This window comes from Elaeis guineensis, chromosome 7 (assembly GCF_000442705.2).
Source record: "Elaeis guineensis isolate ETL-2024a chromosome 7, EG11, whole genome shotgun sequence".
NCBI classification, from domain to species: Eukaryota; Viridiplantae; Streptophyta; class Magnoliopsida; order Arecales; family Arecaceae; genus Elaeis; species Elaeis guineensis.
The window spans coordinates 96,539,617-96,561,043 of NC_025999.2; the positions used below are offsets into that span (position 1 = coordinate 96,539,617).

Here is a 21,427-nt window from a genome sequence, read left to right on the forward strand (position 1 = left end):
GCCTGGGCAGAGTGACTTGCCCTAAGCTTTCCTCATGTTATGCCTTCCAGGCCTTGATCTTATTAAGCCCGTAGATTTTTTTCTTCACTATGTACTCTGCCTATATTAAACATAACTCTAGCATTGTAAAATCTTGTAAATCGTTCTTGTACATTTATGTCTAACACACGAGCTAGCTAACTAGTAGTATGCAAAAGTGCATGTTGCTTCCAATCTTTTCCTGTTGTTAACATGTCTTAATGAGCAAATGAGGGTTGCACCAATTTTGTTTTCATTTCATTTATTTTCCCATTCTATTCTCCTCTTCTCATTTCCACCACAAGACCATATAATAGCACCATGGCAAACATGGGTGCTTCTCTTTTTTTCCTGTACTCCTTAGAATGAGAAAATACTGCAGATTCTTCCTTCTCAACATATGGTCTTTGAGTGGTCATACAGATTTTGCACTGATCAACCATACAGGGTTCTATTTTGCAAACTTGGTTTAGTCAATATTTCATTGATGACTTGAATGATACTCATGTGGTGCATTTTCTTTGGATAATGGAATTTATTTATCTGTTTTTCATTTCAACTGTGGATTTGTATGCAAGATTTGATGTTTTGATTTTTGTAGGTAGTTAAGACATTATTTACCAGCAGTGATGAGGCAGTACCTCCTCTCTTTTAAAACTGTCAAAGCTATGGGTTTCCCGTGAGCAACCAATCATATAATGGCCTGAACCTTGTTATGGGTAGCATACTCCTAACCCCAAAGAAATTGTAATTAGAAACCTTATGGTGCTATGATAAATGAAGCAGCGAAAAGGATTGTCTATATATTTCCATTTTTCATGAGAACTTTTTGGCCATGCACTTCCACCATTTTGTCTAAAACTGTTGAGGTTAGGAACTTTTCCTGAATAACTTACAATATCATGGCTTGTATTTTGTGAGGTGAGGCTAGATGCCAAAGTTTGATATAGGAGAAAGAAAGATGTGCATTTCTTGCTTTGGCATAACAAGCCTCCAGTCGGTGGCCGACGCATCCAGCAAAAGTGGACCATGAATCAGCTTGACTACTGAAATCCTTTACATTCACTGAAAGTGATAATGTAGGGGTTCAGGTATACTGTAACCAGTCCTTGCCCAAATGTAGTTAGAGATCCGATGTCAGCTTGATTGCTAGTTATAAATGTGTCATCGATCCAGTCAAGGGACTTGATTTATATGCATGTGTCTGTTGTATGTGTTGTCTGTCTTTCCATGTGCGGATGTGCATGTATATTGCTTTGAAATTGGATGCCTATATGATTGGAATGGATGATGATACATGTTTGACGAATGTTGACAAGACAAAAGGGTCAAGGTACGTTGTGTATGACATGATTGCAAACAAACAAAGCTTGTGAAGACTTTTCAAGCATAATTGGCTATCTAACATTACACACGCTTCCTTCTTTCTTGTGTTTCATCTATGTCTCTTATTTGCCATGTGAATATATGATAATTTCATATTTGTTACATTCCTAAATTTAATCAAAGCAGCTGCAAGATATCTGTGTTGTTTACAAATGAGAATTGCGTCCCATGCAGTTGCTTCTTTCTCCTGCATTTGCACTATGATTCCAGCATTATCATCATCTGCACCACCTCCTCAGTTTCTAGCATGGCAACCTCTTCAATCTGCTGGAAGTTCTTTCTGGCGACTAGAACACGTGCATGAGCATCTAAGAAAGTTAAGAGAAACTATTGATCTGATGAAAGCGGTGTATGTTTCTCATTTTCTAAATGTTTTGGTTATTTTTCAATTTTTAATCTCATTCTCATAATCAAGATTATGTCTCAAACAGGCAGAAAGAACTAGAGGAAATTCATTGTATGAGAAGTTCCAGTCAAGATAATGCTGATAGAGATGACTTTTTATCCGATGATCACCTATCAGGAAGAAAAATCTTGCAAACTTCAAATGACACCATCACCAGAGACACCTTTCAGCATGTCGAGAATGACGTTCTTCTGCAATGCTCTGAGACAGTTAAGGCAAAGAGGATTGGTTTACATGCTCAAGAGTCTCTTGCAATGGAAGCCGCATGCTCTATATTTTCTACTCTTAAAAATCAACTTATACCTTTCTGTGTAATCACAAATCAAGCAAGTCCATGGGAAGAAAGGTCGGTGGCGGTAAAATTAGCTCAGAAGCTGCAAAAGTCTAGGAGGAACAAATGTTGGAAGAAAAGAAAGAGAAAACATGTTGCAGAACTAATCAACAAGGTTGTATGTTTTGTTTGTTAAATCAGAACACCTTTATTCATCTCTAGATGAATATTGATAAGCATGCTGAAGTTATTGAGCTGTCTGTTATCACAAGCTGTCATGCTGCTTTGTATTTGTAAACTCATGGTACTTTATGGGGTGTTTAATGTTCCACAGGAGCGTGAAGATTATGAAAAAGCTGATCAGGAAGCTGATGAATGGAGGATGAGGGAGATTGCCAAGGACATTGCAAGGCGCAAGGTACCATGTTATCTGCTCATTTTGATGTTTTGCTAGCCTATACTCATGTATTGTTGTAATCAAAAGCTCTATAAACAAGTACTTTAAGAGGCACTTAGGTTGAAATTTGGGTGAAATAGATTAGGGGGCTGATTTCTTGAAGTGCAGGGTTGGTTAGGTTATTGTCCATTCGCAACCCACTATGTGACTTGGTTGGAGTAACAAATGAGCAATGGCTGGTTAGGTCATTGTCCATAAATGACCCATTACAATATGACCTGGTTGGAGTGAGAAATGGACAAAGGTTGCTTTGGTCATTGCCCATGAGTGACCTGCTGCAACGTGACCTTGTTGTAGCAATAAATGAGTAGAGTTATTTAAGATTTTGAGTCTTCTAGTAGTAATCTAGTACAAATAGTTGGCAAATGAGGATCCATAAAGCTGACCACAAATAGTTGGGAAAAGGCTAGATAATTGTGGTTATGATTTAAAAGAAGCATAACTAGGATACAGATATGGATGTGGGAGACTGCTTATTTGGAAGAGTAAGCTGCTCTCCTGCAAATTTAGGATTGATTTTGTGAAAGCTATCTTGTGCAATTCATGTTACGTACTATATAATGAGTCAAAGGGAAAAAGTTCTCGAAAATATTATAGTTGTATAGCAGCAGTTTTTGATACATTCCTCACATGCCCCATGTCTCGGTTTCTTGTTCCCTGTTTTGAATACTTGTTTTACACATATTTCTTGCTTTTGTTTCAGATATCAATTTGTGCGTTCATTTGTTAGAGTGGTGAATATGATTCAGTATACTGATTGATCACTTTTGGAAATTCATAACACCTGCATCTTGTGGAAGAAATCTATGGGAGACAGGAGAGCATTTCCCACAATTAGGATACTTCATTTGATGAATTAGGACCCTAGTTTCATGTCCAGGCAAGGATTTTTCATGTTAGAAGGTTGATGAATATGTGTAAGGCCTTGTTATTTAGGACTGGGTGTGGAGACTTGGTAATGCACGTGAAGAATTTTAAAAAATGGTCTTTCGAGTAAGGGTTCAGAGGTGAGTAGAATGTCTAGATAAGTAGGATCTGGAGGACATGTCAAAGTGAAAGACCATTGCATGGTGGGATTGGGTTGGTAATGGGACACAGGCCGACTGAAGTTCTGCCTTATCAGATCATATTAATAATCCAACAAAGTAACAGCCGATAGGGTGTGAATTGTGCTGTTATTAATATTGTATTCTAGTTGCAGCATTGAGCAGTGGAAGGAGAAAATAGTATGTTTTGGATGAAAGTAGTATCTGGTCTTTTCTAAAACATCTCGAGCAAGGTTTTACATCCCAGCAGGATGGGTGGCATCCCGGCCGTTGCGTCTCATTATTATGAGAAAACAAGATCAGGATAGGCTTAGGACTCCGAAACCCATTCATGCAGAGAGAGAAAAATAAAGAGGAAAGAAAGAAAGGAAGGAAAGATGAAGAAAAGGCAAAAAATAAAAAGAAGGAAGAACAAAAATGACAACAAGAAAAGAAAAGAGAAGAAAAGGAACGAAAAAGGAAAGGAAAGAGAGGAAGGTAGATGAAAAGAAGGAAGAAAGAAAAAGAAAGAAAAAAAGAAAGAAAAGAAGGGGAGAAAGATGGAGGATATCAAATACGATGCATGATTGGAATTGCTGTCGGAATGGAATGAGACAGCGGGGCATCCTGTTCCATAGAGAAATCGGAACACCTTTATCCCATGGGATTTAAAACCTTGATCTTCAGCATTAATTAGTATTAGCTGGGCTGCCATATGATCTTACCTTTATTTAGTTAAGACCATTTGTGGATTTCATCTTTTGCTAAGGCTAATGTATTATGTAACCATGGGTATTGCAGGTAGAAAAAATGAAGGAAATTGCAAAAGTCAAAGCTAACGAGGAGAAAAGAAGACTAGAATCTGAGGTGAGACTTTCTAAATGTGTATATCGCATGGATGCTTTGAATGCAATCTTGGAATGTATTTATGATCAAGCATTTATTAATCAGTTACTTGTTTTTTTCTATTCAACAGTTCATAGTTGACTTCTGTTATGTTATCCTTGAAAAGCATGTTATTTTCCTGTGCTCAATGGTCTAGAGACATTGCAAGCATAGGATGAATGGACCATGATTACCAATATGTTTGGGTTCCTTATTTAGGATGATACCCTTTTTATGTGCATGAGCCTGTATCTGATAGCTATCTTATTATGTAACTAAGTACCTTTTATCCTAGCTAGTGCTAAAGCCAGAAAGTTCCTTTAACATTCGTCTCATCCCATTGTGTGATCTTGATTCACTTGTTTGTGTTCAACAATATATTAAGGCTAAAGCATGAAAACATTGCATGCAAATTCTCGGGCATGATCTTTTTTATTGAGAAAATCTCGGGTTTTCTTAAATTAACTGCTGAGCTTCATTTGCTTACGACATCTTCTGAATTTTCACTTCTCTTTTCAGGTAATATGATTGTAAACTCTACCATGGCCATTATCTCTTTTTATTTGCAGTTACTGTCCTTTATTTGGTGTTAAAAAATATGTTTTTAGTTTAATTCCTTATAATGACTTGCCTACTTTCTAAGTGTATTGAATATACAGTGTTGTATATTCTTGCTAGTCATTGCTGGCACTTTCCTTTGCATCTTTTCTTTTAAATTTAGTTTTCTTTCATGTAGAATAAATTTACATGTAATGGAAAAATGTTTTTTCCCCTCTTAACTGTTTTCTCATAGATGTTTGGTTGGAGGGTATTTTATAGACACAATTGGCATGGGCAAATTTTGTTTTCTCAACCAATAATTGTCTAATTTCAGCTTGAGCTTGTATTAATTGTGGAGAAGTTGCAAGAGCTTCGCTCCATCAGAATTCAAAAATTGAAGAAACAAGGCATGTTCCCTCTGCCTGCATTGCATATATATTTGTATTCTTGGTTTCGTTTTTATTTATTTTTGGGATATTTTATCTTGGATCATATCTAGTTCAGCTGTGCTGAAAAATCGATTTGCTCATATTATTTGAGTGCATATGTTGCTAACTTTATTTAAAAAGCTCATTTCTTCTTGACTTGAAATGTATTGTTTGATAACTTTATACATTGAGATGGACAATCAATTTGGATGACAACTCTACTCCTTGTAATGATATGCATGTGATGAGCATTAATTCATTCATCACACAAAGCAGGACTGGATTTTATTTCCACTTGTGATGCTGACAAAAATTGCTGCCTTTCTGATTCCAAAAATTAGCAGGGATTTGTGTATATTTGTTTGCATCAGTGCGGGAGGCATCTTGAAACCTTCACATCTTTATAGTCATGAGAGTAAGAATTGTTGAATCTAGTATAATGCATTTTAGCCAAATGAAACAACAGTTTCTGTTGTAGAAAAGACCTATCGATTGATCATCAAAGGGATCAAATGGGTTGCGGGTAATGTGGAGGTCCAGTAATATAAGATTAATTCTATTGAATTTTACATAAGCCTTTACTTGTACAGGTCATTTTCTCCCTGAAGAGGATGATAAATTTCTTGAGCGAGTGCAAGCTGCTGTTGAAGAAGAGGAGCGCCAAGCTGCAGCTGCTGCTGACACAAATGCTGCTAAGGATGCTATTGCAACAGCTGAGGAATCTAGAAAGGCTATCCACAGTGCAAGCAGTGAAGCAAATGATGTAGATCATGATAAAGGTGAGGTGATGGTGAACCAAGACCAGGTGGATGGAATTGAAGGTGAAAGAAGTTCAGATCTAAATGCAAACCTGAAATCTGAACAACAAAATGTTGAAGGTCAAAGTTGTGGTGGAGGCTATGATTTCGTTGCCAATTTACCATTTGAGTTCTACCACTATTATCATGGAAGCAGCAATGATATGGGAACACTAATTGAGGTGATTTGATGAAATGGATGTGCAACTTTAACTTTTGAGTGTACCAATTACCTGTTATGTGTATGATTTGAGCCACATTGCTGAGATGTCAGTAACAGATGCCACAAAATTCTCAATGCATCTCTATGATGTTAAGCAATGCATTTCCTAAGAATTAAATTTATCAGTTTTGGCAAATCAGTTATGTTGCTTCTGACTACAGAGAGTAACACCTTGTGAAACATTTATATTTTTCCTTTCGGGGCTTTTCCTTGTTTTTCAGAGCTCCTCGCAGAAATTCCAGATCATTGAGGAATCAAAAATGGTAGTTTTCCTATGCATGCATGTGCCATTGGTTACATTTCTTTTGTTCTCTCTCTCTCTCTCTCTCTCTCTCTCTCTCTCTCTTCTAGTAAAGTCATCAACCTGTTGAGAATTGTGCTTTCTTCTTGATCTTATTAAAAAAGCTAAAGGTGGTCACCTTCTTGTACAAATACTCATACATGCTGTTGACAATTTTAGATATGCACTATAGGCAAGCAGACTTTGGTGCAACTGCTAGATGTCCTTTTACAGTGCCATGAAAATTTTGAACATACATTTTAAATCTCTCAGGATCTACCTTTATAACTCTAAGAAGGTGCAGACATCACCTTTTGGATTTATCAAATTTGCTCAACCATGCAAGTTGTGTTTCTCTTGACTTCTTTGCTTTCTTTAATATCTTTCTAAACTTAATTCTCTCTCTCTCTCTCTCGCTCTCGCCCCAAACTAGCTGGGTATTATCACAGTCTAGTGTGAGAGCACAGGTGATTTAATGTATATTTGATGATTTCTTTAATGGCGCAATAGGCGATGCCAATGGTGCTATCTTGAATGCCAGAGACTGTTTGATCAGGTGTTCCATTAATGTCACTGATAGGGTGCTGTGAAGGCATGAATTTAGTTTGTAAAATAAATGCCTTTTAAGGTATCTTAAAAGTTTGATGCCCTTGTAATCTAGTTCTTCTATTTCTGAAATTCCATTCTTTTGTTTGCTCCTCTACCTCACTGAAATACTGGTAGTCCAAAGCATATGATTTCTGCAGTTTTGTGTATATGTGATTTGATAGATATTATCATCATCATGCAAATACTTATTCTATTCTATCTCATTTTCAGGTCAGAAAAATGTGGGATGCTTACATCAGACCTGGAGGAAGGTGTGTATCCTACAACTTCCTCATTAACTCATGTGAGCTATGCTAGAAATAGGAAGCAATGATGCAGTTCCTTTTGATCTTCGAAATATATCCCAGCATTCAATACTCAATTTGATAAAGAATACGGTATCATGAATGTCCTCTCTGAACTCTCTCATAGGTCACCCATAACTCTTACAATATTGTCAAAAGCCGATGAAAGCTAAATATTTTATAAAATTTCTGATTTGCATTCTCTTTCTGTGATAATTTGATGCTCTCAATTATGGTTCATCGTGTTACTTTCTCAAGAAGTATTTGAGATATTTTGTCCTTGTAACGGCTCAGAAATGCATATGCAATGAACTTTTAAAATATAAATTATTTTTAATTATGGAAAATGATGAGTGACGAGATAACCATGTCAAATTCAATTCTATAGTTATTGTATATTGCTATCTGATTGATTCTGCAGGGACAACTATGTATTCACTCAACAATTGGTTCTACTCTGAAGCAAAAATGGCTTTTATCTGCCAGTGCTGCTTAAAATATTGCAGTGCTGTGTCTTATTCTTATTATTCTTTCACAAATCTTCCATCAGTCTACATGAAGAACAAAGTGAAAAAAGGGTTCATAACTTTTGTTTCTCTGTAACTAATAGCTCTTGTTTGGTGAAAATTGGGTGCAGCCGGATACCTGGGCACTGGATTCAGCTGCCACCGCCTGCTGATGGAGTCTGGGCGTCCTATCTTGTTCACAAGAAGTAATAACTTACTAAAGCAAGCATTGGAGGCATCTTTCTGTGGCTTGCATCATGGCCTTAGATGAGACAGCCATCTTGAAAAGTTAAGACAGTTGCACAAGTTGAATTAGATTTTGAGATGGTTCGATTTTTAATACATTGTCTTCTGCTGCTGAAGGCATACAATTGAAATGTGTCATTGTAGCCTGATTGACACAAGCTTTGTTCTTTTTTCCATTAATGATATGATCTCCTTAGAGAAAAGCAGAATAAATTCAGCAGAGTTGCTAACGTGATAGGTGTAATATTATTGTGCATTAAGTGCAATTTTTTGAATTATTGAGCCAGCGCTAGTATTTTGCAGGAAGATTTTGCTAACATTTGATTAAAAATATTGCTTTATATCTGTTAGTCCATGTCAGGTGTGTGCTATATGTGAATTTGTCTGTTGGTCTACTTACAAGTTATAATGTGATAAAAGTCCAGTCAGTGTAACTCGACCAGCTACTGGAAGTTAAAATAAGGTATCGTTTGACATCGTAGTTTGGCAATCGGATTTGTTTTGTACAAATGATTTGCATTCCACCAGCTGATTAACTTGCTAATATGAGTTTATATGTGTAGTTTGCATTCTGGCAGTTGATTAATTGGCTAGTGCGAGCTACCATGTAGCTAAACAATGTTGGTGTTTATGAAATTGTTATCGACATTCTGACTTTCGGCAAGCTGATATCCATTTTTTGATGGAAAATTAAGTGTATTTCATAGTCTGGGGAAAGGCATAGTCAGATGAACCTTTAATCTATTTGTGTTGGATAACGTATGCCTTCTTCTGCCAGTTTCATGCCATTAGTCAGATCCACTAGTTTCCGTGTCGTTCAGATCCACCAGATCTGTGCTCTTGCTTTATAGGATTCATTTGGTTCGCAAGAAAAGTTTTTCCTCACTGGATATTTTTCTTGAGAAGTTGATACTTGGAAAGTGACGTTGCATATTTAGTTGATCACAAGAAAGTATTATATTTTAGAATGATTTATGTTTAATTGAATATTTATTTTTTTAAAGATTATATAAAATATTTGTTATATTTTTAATAAAAATAAAAAATTTTAACCCATTTTATCTAAATATTTGAAGGGATTTTTGAAAAAAAAAATTACTCTAATTCTAAACAGATACCATGTTGATTTTTTTTCATGAAATATGAGAATTTTATTTTTATAGAAAAGTTATTTTTTCATTTATCTTTTTTAAAAATTTCAACTAAATATGAGCTTTTTTTTTTTTTTTTTGTTGATAATACTTTTTCCCATCCATTTCTGACAAATCAAATGAGCCCATAATGCTTGCTGCGAACATGAATGTTCTGACGGGCATAATCTTAAGATCCGTTCTTTTGTAGATAAATATCATGAGAAATTTAGTTAACATTTTTATTGACCAACTTACCTATATTCTCATATTTTTCTAGATGGATAAATTATTTTTCATTAATAATTTTTATCTATGAAATGAAGGATAAATTTTATCTACCTAGAAGATGGTTAAATTTTTTTTTAATCAGCCAGTAAAATAAGTATTTAATTTTATTTTTAAAATATTCTATTTTAATTTTCTATATTTTCATCGTTCAATGTTCAATAATTCAATCATTCACTTCTTCCAAACTTAAAAATACAAAGGATGAAATGAAAAATATGGATAAATTTCAATAACTTATCTAAGAAAATAGTAATATAAAAAATATATATATAATATATTTAAAATCATTTTTTATATGTAAAAAAATATAAATAAATTATTTTTTATCTAAATATTATTTAAAAAATATTTAATTAGAAAAATATAGATTTTTAGATAATTTTTTTTTTACCTACAGAAAGATGGATCCTTTACGAGAAAATGCGGATAAAATTAGTAGATGTAAAGGGCTGTCAGCGGTTGCTTGTATAAGAGGCAAGCATCTGGGACTGCCTGATTTAGATACGAAATCTGGACTTGTAGGTCTGATGATGATTTGCGAACTAAGATAGCTATCAGACATCAGTGTGGGAAAACTGAAGCTTGGTTGTATATCCATTCAAAAGTCAAGTTCCAATGCTGGGCGTAATCCATAAAATCCATCCAAACCTGTGATTAAATTCAATCAAACCTTATCAGAAACTCATTGTCATGCAACTCGATGTAATATGTAATTTGAGTTGCATGCATCCAAACAGCAGACCGAACCACACAGAGTCTAAACAGCCCAATGGCGTTTCTCTCACCACCATCTAACACGTTGGAGCATTGGGTCAGATCCAATCCGACTTGGGTCTGACCCATCGCCCATCCTCCATGAGTAGCAACTTTAGACCTAACCCATCGACTAATCAAATCCAATCTGACCCGTTTTCCACGTAACTTAAATTGTGCTGATCTCGTATGGAATCATCCATGCCTCTGGTCGGATTGTGTCTAGAAACCAATTCATAGCCACCAAATCTTTCTTATAAACATGAGAAAAATTAAATTGGTGGTCCTGTGTTTGCTTGGGCTGTCAAGCAACTATTCCAGCTAGCGATGTTCTCACCTCTCTGTCCTTCCCCTGCCTATGTAAATGCTCAAAAGGAAAGGTCCGCGGACTGGAAAGAAAGCTCTCAGGGCTTGGTTGTGTCCCTGGAGGTTTGGGTCTCTTCACTGGAACCAGCTGTTTGAGCTGGATTTCCACTTGCATTTCTAAGAAGAGGTTTACAAGCCATTCCACTTCTGTGCTGTTTATCGAAGAAGGAAATTGGTGAGTATTTGTTGAGTGATTATTATTATCCCATGGTAGTTCTGGTCTTGAAATCACCATTTTTTTTTTTTTTTTTCCAACCGTGTGGCTTGTTTTATCACAACAAAAAGGTTGTGTCTTAATCTGCCATTTTCCTGTTGGTATGTGAATTAGTATTCTCCTCTTCCGTCGTCCCCTTTTTAGTGTTCTGGACGGAAAGTTCATAATTTTTGAACATGTAATGCGATGCTTTAGTGGTGTAGGCGTGCTATATTTGGATAATCCAGGCAAAGTGATTAGTTAACTTTTTCCTTTTTTTATTTGCCATTTTTTAGATAATTTGACTATTTTCGAGTTCCAAAAGAATGACAACTTCAGTGGGAAGAAGAACGTGACCGCTGCGGAATAAGAAGATGCGAGCTGCGTCTGTATACGAGAATTTGAAGGAGAGATTAGGCAAAACTACTTTAAGAAAGGAACTTTTTTTGGTTCAAAATCAAAAGAGAGACCCTGAGCTAGAAGTGACGGATTAAGGTTGCTTCCAACTGGAAGAACAAAACACAGTCAGCTTTGCATAACGTTCCAAATACTCCAAAACTATACCATCTCTAGAAATCGTCATTGCATTCTATGATCATTAAGTTTGATCAGCGTCACCCAAAAGATCCACTGAAAGGAACCGAGCACGATTTGTTTCTGCTGAATTTGTGGATTGAGAAGTCTGTTGAAGTATAGCTCATTGCAACCCTAATCCAAATCATCTTTTATTATTATTATTATTATTATAGACCAACAGGACCATAGGGAACCTTAGAAGATGCGGGCTGGTGGGCTGGCCCAACTCATGTTGGATATTCCCGTAGGAATGGGGTGCACGAATCTATGCGCGGATTCCGCAACAATCACGGAAGTCGCGTCTGGCGTCAACGGTTCGCGCCCGTTGTCCTCCACCGCCATCGTGGTCAATCCTCATAGGACGTGGACCACACGGTCCCATGCTGTTCTGGATTCCCCAAGCTCTGCCACGTGTCTCGTTCGTGCCGAGTGCCACGTCCCCTCCTAATTTCCCTCCCAAATCGGGTCAGCTATGGTTACAAATTAGGTTTTCCGGGGAGTCGAGTTCCAACAGCTCCGGGACGTCGGTGACGGGCGAGCGGCGCGAAATCCGCGAGAGCGGCCGGATTTAGAAAATGACCAATAAAGCAATAGGCATCGACGATGGAAGGAAATAGCATCCAAGTGGTGGTGGTGGGAGAGGTTAGGGCTTGGGAGTTGGGGGTTGGGAAAATAGCGTCCGAAGAAAAAGGCGCAACGGCGATGGCAATGGCTTCGGACCCTGGCGAAGAAGCTTCTCGAAAAGCGAGGGCTCGTCCCGAGCTCAAGGGCTTCCCCGCCCGTCGCTATGGTACCGAGGCTGTGAGGATTTTGTCCCCATTGCTGTCCGTCGGTGCACGTAGTGAAGGGGGCGAGTCCCCTGCTGTGTTTGGGCGACCTGAGAGAAAAGAGAGAATATAGATTTGCCCTCCACTTTCAGGTATCTTGGGTTCTTTTGCTCCGTTCTGATCTTCTTTCTTTTTCTTTCTTTTTCCATTTTGGTGGAAAGTTTGGATCTTGATTTAATGGAAAACAATCTTATGGGTGTTCGATAAGAGAAACTTGATGCAATTTGTTTGGTTTTCTTAAAAGCAATGATCCTCCTTTTTTTTTTTGGCCCTCAATAAATCCACGTTTTTTGTTTTCATTGACTAGCACTATATTTAGCTACAAAATGATATTTGGATGTTATTTCATTACAAAGATTGGTTTTCTTGGTGTTTATCTGAGGATGAGGTAACGTGAGATTATGGAGATGAATTATTGATGAGCAAAGAAGTCTTGGAGATGGATTGCTTGGATGCTAATTGCGAGAGATGATTTATACAAGCTAGAATCGCTAAACATGGGTAGTACAATTTATTATACGTGCATGGCAAAAGGCTTGTAGCCAGTTTAATTATTGATGTTGATTCGCTTCCTATTTTAGCAATATCCTGTAAATGAATTATAAAAATTAATTGTAGTTTCAAAGAATTTTGATCTTAGTAGATGTAAAGTAAGGACGTTTCTGTGGTTACTGCATGATGCATTTGTGGTGGTTGAGATTTCTGATCTGTTTGTATATAATGGTAGAGGTTTGTCCTTGGTGGGAAAAGGTTTATTTGTGCGTTCGTTGGTGTTTCCACCATCCTCTATTAAAGTGAATTTAGGAATCTTGTCCAGCTTTGGAGATTGGAAGCTCATGCTCGGCTCTTTAGTTTATTCTTCCTATTCCACTGGACTGAAGACATTTAGCTTTTTGTTTGTAACTTTCATTGCCAAGATGGACCAGTGGAGATTTCGTTTATGAGGTTTTAGAGAGGCTCCTTAATGTAAGGAATCTTCTCCTAACCAAATGATTGAAAGCACATGCTATGTTCGGTTTTATATTGCCTCCTATATCACTAGCTTGGAGGCATGTGTATCATTGTGTTTATAACTCCAATTGGCCAAAGATGTATCAGTGTAGCTTTTGTCTGTGCAGGGGTTGAGGGAGACTCCTTTGAGCTCAAATGCCCTGAGTTGCTTTCTGCCTTTTAGGCTGAAGGAGTGCATCATAGCTGATATTGCTTGTTATTGGTATCTATCTTCGGAGAGAACAGCTTGAAAATTTCCTCAATTAAGTTAAAATTTCTTTTTATTGTATGAGTGATTTCTCGTTTTAGTATTTTGTGGATATTACAGTACAATTCTATAGTCAAACTGACAGGGATTCCATTGTAAATATTAATGCTTATATCTGATTTCCCAAATTCTTGTAGCTTTATCGTGCCATGATGGACAACAAGGACAGCATCGGCTCAGCAATTCAAGGTGCCCCAGAAGAACTTCCATCTATTTTCAGATACATCCAATCCAATGAAGTTCCTGGATTTGATACCACTCCCAGCCCTCACGGATATCCTGCAGCCTCTAAAGTAAGCTATATCTTTCATAGCATTTCCATGATCAGTTTTTAGTTCTAAGAGGCACCAAAATGGCCAGCATAATTGTCAACTTCTTGAACTTTAAATCAACGCTATATTTTTGAAATATGCAAAGTTTATTCTTGAAATAGACTTCCTAATTTAGCATGTCTTTGTTTAATATTCTTGAAAGTTGGTTATTGAATATGTCATTGCATATAATTTGGGTGAAAAATGCTATCGAGCTCCACTCTATTGCCTGTTCCAATGTGGTGCCTGCTGAATTACCCAACCCCTACATGACCCTCCCTACTGCAGCAATGCCCAATTGGCACATAGGAGAGGGAACTGAGTTATGATCAGAGCAGGGATCATTAGCAGTGCACTCATATTCGGTACCTTTTCTAAATTTCGTGGAATTTAGACCACTTTCATGTATAAGTTTTTTCTAATAACGCTGAGTTAGTTCTATCATTTTTTGTTATCTTTTATTTATGGAAGGTAATAACAAACTATCTTCTTATGTTTCATTTCAGGGAGCAGAACCTACAAATTTTCGTACCGGTAGTGTGTTTGCCATGCCTGCGCCAAATTCACCCACTCACAGGATAAGAGTACCCTATTATTCACATTCTGTGTCCATCAGCATGCCACCATCTCCTTCGCTTCTTGCAGAAAAAGCTCAAAGAGCCAGTGGAATTAATCAACCTGCAACAAATTCTGCTAACATTAAGCCAAATCTAGTTATTAATTCTCCTGTTGTCAACTTGCAAGTACCGAAGCAGGCAAAGTTTCACTCCCAACCCATGACAACAGGAACATCTCGAGCCAAGGGAACTCCAGACAGAAAGGGTCTTGATTCTTCAGGGAGTCAGCAGAGATTACCAAGGAATACTAGGCTTAAGGACCACCGCTACAATTCTTTCAAGACCTGGTCTGGTGCCCTTGAAAGACAGATATCAGCCTTACGTGGAAAGGCACCAGAACCACAGGAGGTTGGTGGTTCAAAAAGACAACCCGAGCCAGTACCAGCCCCAGATCGCTACTTTGATGCCTTAGAAGGGCCTGAACTAGACACTCTCAGGGTATGCATTCTCTTGGACATTCAATAACATGATTCTTAATATTTCTTCATTATTATTTATTATTGATTCCACCACTAAGCTCTCCATTTATGTAAATTGAGAAAACATCTACTGATGTGTGGTGTCTGCATGATAATGGGATATTTATTATCGTAAGATCAAAGGTTTAGGGTGTTATATTAGAGTTGGGCATTAAACTCTTAATGATAAAAATGCATGCAGGCTAATGTCAAATCCAGACAATGCTATAGGTCTTTTTTGTGGTTTCATAGGTCCTTAGTCTAGCACTTAATCGTTCCTTAAATCTCATTGAACACCAATGCAAGAATTCAACGATTTGCAGCAAGAGCTTCCTGAAGGCAATAAGAGCATTCCACTTTTACATTTATCAACTTCCTTTTTATCATGATTCATTTTCTCACTAGTTACATTTTTCTCAGGCGTCAGAGGAGTTGGTCCTTCCTGAAGACAAGTTGTGGCCTTTCCTTCTTCGCTTCCCAATATCATCCTTTGGTATTTGCCTTGGTGTTAGCAGCCAAGCAATCTTGTGGAAAACATTAGCTAGATCTCCATCAATGAGCTTTCTGCATGTAAGCCCGGTAATCAACCTCGTGCTCTGGTGTATATCACTTGCATTGACGGGCATTGTAGCCTTCATCTACTCTCTAAAGATCATATTTTACTTCGAAGCGGTCCGCCGAGAGTACTATCATCCCATCCGTGTCAACTTTTTCTTTGCTCCATGGATAAACTGCCTCTTCTTGACACTCGGGTTGCCACCAGTAGTGGCAGTAAACCTTCATGGTGCTCTATGGTACGTGCTTATGGCTCCAATCTTGTTCCTCGAACTCAAGATCTATGGCCAGTGGATGTCTGGTGGCCAACGCAGGCTTTCAAAAGTAGCCAATCCATCAAACCATTTATCTATCGTAGGCAACTTTGTGGGTGCATTGCTGGGAGCATCAATGGGGCTTAAAGAAGGGCCCATATTCTTCTTTGCAGTTGGGTTAGCTCACTACTCGGTGTTGTTTGTAACTTTGTACCAGAGGCTTCCAACAAATGAGACACTCCCAAAGGAGCTTCATCCAGTCTTCTTTTTATTTGTGGCTGCACCCAGTGTTGCTAGCATGGCATGGGCAAATATTAGTGGGGAATTTGGCTACGGCTCGAGGATTGCATACTTCATTGCTCTTTTCCTCTATTTTTCTCTGGTAAGTGAAGCGGTCACACTTCACTGTTCAGTTGTTTATGCTGTGTTTTCTGAAGTAGATAGAAGTTCAAATAAACATTTATATGACTAGCAAATTCCTGTATTACTTTTCTACCATTGCTTACTAAAATAGCAAGAGTTATAAGTCACACAATAAAACTGACAGATAAGGAAATATAAGTAATAGCTTGTTTTCCATTCGAACCTCGCACAAAATATAGTTATACAGGAAAGAACAACAATAAAATCTGGTTTATCATGTGGCAAACTGTGGTTACTGATGAGTTAAATCATGGTCCATTTAGTAATCATTGCATGTCCAGTGAAAGATTATGGTATTTATCTTTGTTTTCTTCAAATTGGTATCAGATCATTATTTGCATTTTTCTGTGTATTTGCAGGCTGTTCGAATTAACTTTTTCCGGGGATTCAGGTACTCGATTTTTTACAATTACTTTGTTTATCACCTGGCTGCTCACTTCCCTGTCATCCTGTTATTATTGAGCACATTCTAAAAATCTTTTGTTAATCCAATAGGTTCTCACTAGCATGGTGGGCATATACATTTCCAATGACGAGTGCTTCTATTGCAACCGTTACATATTCTGCGGAAGTGGAGAATTTTTTTACTCGGTCACTTTCTCTTGCACTCCCTGGCATATCTACCCTGACAGTGATAGCTCTGCTTGGATCCACAATTATTCATGCATTTGTGCTCAATGACCTTTTTCCAAATGACATCTCCATTGCCATCAGTAACAGGAGACCAAAGGGAACCAAGAGACGCGGTCATATGAGAAATGCAGCTGCAGATTCAAAAGATAATGAAGCTACTCGTATAAGAAATGCAAGCTCAGATATAAAAGAAAATGGAGCTGCTGTGTGAACAGATGATCGAGGACACTAGTTATCTCTGAGCCTGCTGGATTATTTTGGGATGACTACATTACCGCAAGTCTATCGGCAATGTTGTTGATGCATAATGATTAGATTGGATCCTCTTCTCTCACAAAGCTATGGAACTAATTGGATCAGATGTGGTCTGAAGTTGGCAATTTTGTTGGTTGAAACGATTTGGATGTGAAGATTGCATCATGATGAGATATGCCTTTATGCCAAACAAAATGCAGTGAAGGTAGTGAATTATTTCATTGGTTCATGACACTGGTTGATTTGGTTATGATGATTGGTTGAGAAAATATTATGTGGCAAAGACTGTTGAATGTGGATTTCGGACCCAACCAAACTTAAGTTCCCATGAGATCCAACCTCATTAGGAATACTAACTTGAACCAACCAATTTGTGTTTCACTGTTTTACCGAAAAATATTGTTGGCTTCTAGTCTGTGAAATCAAGTTGGATGGTGGTGTTCTCTGGAGTTATTTTAATCTCGTTTGACCTCTTTTAGCCCTCAAACCAAATAACCCGATCCAACTTTAGGGCTTGCTACCCGCGCCCACCCACCCCCACCAAGAATGACAATATCAGAACCCCAAATTCCTTCCAGCTGCTCTTCCTCAAATTCTTTTTTTTTTTTTTGATGTAACTCAAATTCTTGTTATAACTAAATAGACTTGTTATTCACCACTGACCATCCATGCATGAAGGAATCCACCATTTAATGCTTGGTAATGGAGAAGGGGAAAACCTGTACTATAGGCAAGACCCATAGGCTAGTTCTTTATCCACCAATGATTGATGGAGCCCAAGTAATTGCAAGAATAATAGGGACACCCTTTTAGGGATTGGACCGCGGACTCTTCCAATTAAAGAGAAGCCTCAACCAGCAGAGGTAATTAAGGTTGGTTGACTAGAATAAACATCCTACTTTTAGGTTGCATTTAGTAGCTGATAAACTATTCAGGTTATTGATAATTTAACATGAACCAATCATATTATTATATTTGGTATATTTTTTAAATGATAATTGAAATTATCTTGACAATCTGAATTACCTTTTAGAAGATAATCTGGATTACTTTGGAGAGAGGTGGCTACCCACATTACCATATATTTGATAATCTTATAATATTTTTTTTGATAAAAATATTCTTAAAAAATTTTACGGTCTTCTTCTCATGATGGATAGCGAAAAGAGAGGGGGTCAAAATCAACGCCCTCCTCTACAAATCCAGTAGGCAGCGATCGAAAATTAGCCAATCAATGGGCCGCCATCGTAGCCCTCACTGAGGGGCTACGGGGGCAGCACGAGCGGTCGGCTGTTCAAACAGAAAGGGAGCACGACGGTATAGCCCTCAACAAGGGGCTGCGAGGGCACTACGAGTGGTTGACAGGCGGTGCGGATGGGCAGGGGGCAGCACAGGGAGCCACGGGGGTCGGGTGCGGGGTCGGGTGCGGGGGATCGATGGCACGGATGGATGAAGGCGGCAATGAAGGCGACTGCAGAGGGCGCGGGTTCATCTGGGGGCCAAGGGATGGTGCAGGGGGTGGCGTGGACGGTCGGAGGGCCGGGGACAGTGTCGGAGATGCGACTGCCAGGGAGTCGGGGGTAGAGCAGCCGAGGGTTGGGGGGGTTGTGGTGTGCTGGAGGAGAAGGAAAGAAAAAAATAATAAAATATAATATATAATATAATATATAATATACATTATAATATATAATATATTTTTATTCTTTTATTATGAAATATTAGAAATTTTGTGTATGGGGTGTGATTTTTAATAAATTTAATTTAAGGATATTTTAAAAATTTGATGATACATTATCAGTAATCTGATTATCATATTACACATGTTAATCAAGATTCTCAATAATTTTACTGCAGCATTATTTGCGTATATCAAATACGGTAATCAACATTATTGATAATCTATCCAGATTATATCTAATGCAGATTAAGATTACCTGATAATGCACCAAACACAACCTTGGTTCTTGATATCTATTAGAGCTTTGTGATATGAAATTACATACAAACTAATTTTGATATCTCAACTGCTACGGCATATATTTTGTTCCTACCTTCTCCGCAGGGCAATGTCATGCTAGAATCCAACATAGGTCTGCAATCATGTTGAGGCAAAACCTAACTTAACTAACCTCTCTATATGTTCCAACTCTTACCCAACCCGATCTAGTCTCGAGTTGGGTTTTCTCTGGCTAAATCCAAAAAAACTCCATCTCAAGCTATATTTAGGTTGGGTTGGTGTTAGGTAGGCCTAGTCAAATTGCATTCCCTTAATCTAGTTAGATGAACTAAATAAAAATTTAGAGAAAAGAAAAAGTTTGGAATATTTTTATTAAATTAAAATTGCTGGTATGAGACATCAAATATTTATCAACTTCAATGATACTGTTGCTGCTCATTTTTGTTGAGGTCGGAAGATGGACGACTGATCCTTGCATGATGGTGCTAGAGTAACCTATATAAAACAAGTCCAAATCGGAGGTTTTCACTCCGACGAGGATCCTTCAATGCTCGAGTCAGATTTCAAAGAACAAAGGGAGTAGCAATGGATTCTTTGAGAGAAATTGCTTAACTGAGTCCTCAAAATTTTAGTTATTTATAAAGGATATTGTTGGATAACCGTGGGAACGTATAGCTCTGGGGTTATCAGGTTGTTGGACATGTTATGTGCTGTTATGGGTGAGATATTTTAGCCCTCATTTACTCCCGCAAACTTATCTACTCCCGCAAGATCATGGGGAGTTAGTTACATCTGAGCTTACCTACTTGGGGTGGACAGCTACTGCACATATCAAAAAATCGATGGATTGAGGCAACAGAGAGAGCCCACATGCCAAATAAGCCGCACAACAGGCTGGATACAAATAAGTCGGCTCCACATGCCTCAGCTTGGTGTTTGGGTGGACAACCACTGAGATAGCTCGTTGGCCTGAGATATTAGTGATAACACAGGATTCGAGGCATTCTCAGTATATAATATATCAGATCTGAGGTATTCACGGCACTACCGTAACACTACCTCCCTACTTCGGAGTCTGAAAATTAGATGAAAAGATTACTCCAAAAGTCGTATCTTGGATCTGGTGGCACGTGCTCTCATGCTTCTACATATGCCCCCAATATTTAAAGTTGATGATATCAGCCTGACAGATAGCTGTTGTGAATGATCGTGATTGATGGGACCACTCAGCTAGTGATTTTCTCAAGAACTTAATTTTTTCAATGGTGGTTCTTTGTCTTCTCTTTCACCCTCTTTTAAATCTGATTTTTGGATATATGGAGAAGATGATCGCAAAGCCTTTCTACTCCAGACTTTCACTGCGACTTTTGGGGGCAAGATGAATCCAGAGCTCTTAAGGAAGCTTGAACTAGCATCGGCCCAGAAAAGGCAGGCCAAGGCTCCGTCTGCTGGCCCTTCGGCTTTGGTGGGTGGCAACGTCAAGGTCTTGGACACGAATCGATTCCTACGGCTGTGGGAGATGAAAATCCCCCTTCAATCGTTGGATCCATAGTTTCAGCATTGGAGGCTGTGATGGGAGCTTCGACAAAGGAGGTCTTGACGAAGGAGACCCCAGTGGAGGGCACGCAGGCGATGGAGATGGTCGATCATCTGGAAGAAGTTTCGATGATGGTGACAGAAGCTGAGGATCCTCCGGAGCAGATGGTGCCTAGCCAATGCCTTCCCCCAGTCATTTCTCAGGCGGATCCTTCACAACCGACGCCTCTCGTTCCGTTCGCAATGGAGAATCTCAAGACTGTAGTAGAGTTTTTGAGAGATTTTCTTTCTCCTGCTAACAAGCAGTTCCTGGACGGATAAGCAGTTCCTGGACGGACAAGGCTCCCAACAGTGGATGACGGGTGCCCTTAGGTCTCTTGCCAAGGTAAAGAGTCTTTTGATTTTTCCTTTTGATCTCCTGCAGCTTGCAATATTTACTAGCTGTGTAAAATTTATGCAGATTGGGCATTATCTGACCAGCTTCATCGGCTCTACTTCTGAGGCTTCAGTGTTGGAGCTTACGACATCGAGGAATGAAATAAGTTGGCTGAAATATCTTTTGAAGCAGGCCAAGAAGACCAACATCGAGTTGACCAAAGAAGTCAACTCTTCTGAGGAGGCCCTCCAAGAAGCTTGAGAGATGATTGACCGTCCAGATAATGGGTTAAGAAGG

The 21,427-nt window shown here is 38.4% G+C and overlaps 2 protein-coding genes across 6 annotated transcripts; both read left to right on the forward strand.

Moving 5' to 3' along the window:
- The first annotated feature begins 736 nt into the window (after positions 1-736).
- On the forward strand, positions 737-8,647 carry LOC140859062 (U11/U12 small nuclear ribonucleoprotein 59 kDa protein-like). Its single transcript, XM_073260362.1, has 9 exons — positions 737-1,109; positions 1,579-1,753; positions 1,836-2,256; positions 2,416-2,499; positions 4,365-4,430; positions 5,323-5,395; positions 6,007-6,395; positions 7,536-7,576; positions 8,247-8,647. Exons 2-9 carry the CDS (start codon positions 1,605-1,607, stop codon positions 8,323-8,325), a joined length of 1,302 nt encoding a protein of 433 aa, XP_073116463.1. The 5' UTR covers positions 737-1,109; positions 1,579-1,604; the 3' UTR covers positions 8,326-8,647.
- A 2,246-nt stretch (positions 8,648-10,893) lies between these two features.
- LOC105048252 (S-type anion channel SLAH2) lies at positions 10,894-17,714 on the forward strand. Of its 5 annotated transcripts, none has more exons than XM_073260363.1 (7): positions 10,894-11,076; positions 13,616-13,710; positions 13,893-14,048; positions 14,573-15,121; positions 15,562-16,332; positions 16,733-16,764; positions 16,869-17,714. In XM_073260363.1, exons 3-7 carry the CDS (start codon positions 13,905-13,907, stop codon positions 17,215-17,217), a joined length of 1,845 nt encoding a protein of 614 aa, XP_073116464.1. In that variant the 5' UTR covers positions 10,894-11,076; positions 13,616-13,710; positions 13,893-13,904; the 3' UTR covers positions 17,218-17,714. The 5 variants fall into 5 exon arrangements, with proteins under 5 accessions (XP_073116464.1, XP_073116465.1, XP_029121342.1 ...); XM_029265509.2 differs by lacking the exon at positions 10,894-11,076 and adding an exon at positions 12,180-12,589; XM_073260364.1 differs by lacking the exon at positions 13,616-13,710.
- The last annotated feature ends 3,713 nt before the right edge of the window (positions 17,715-21,427 follow it).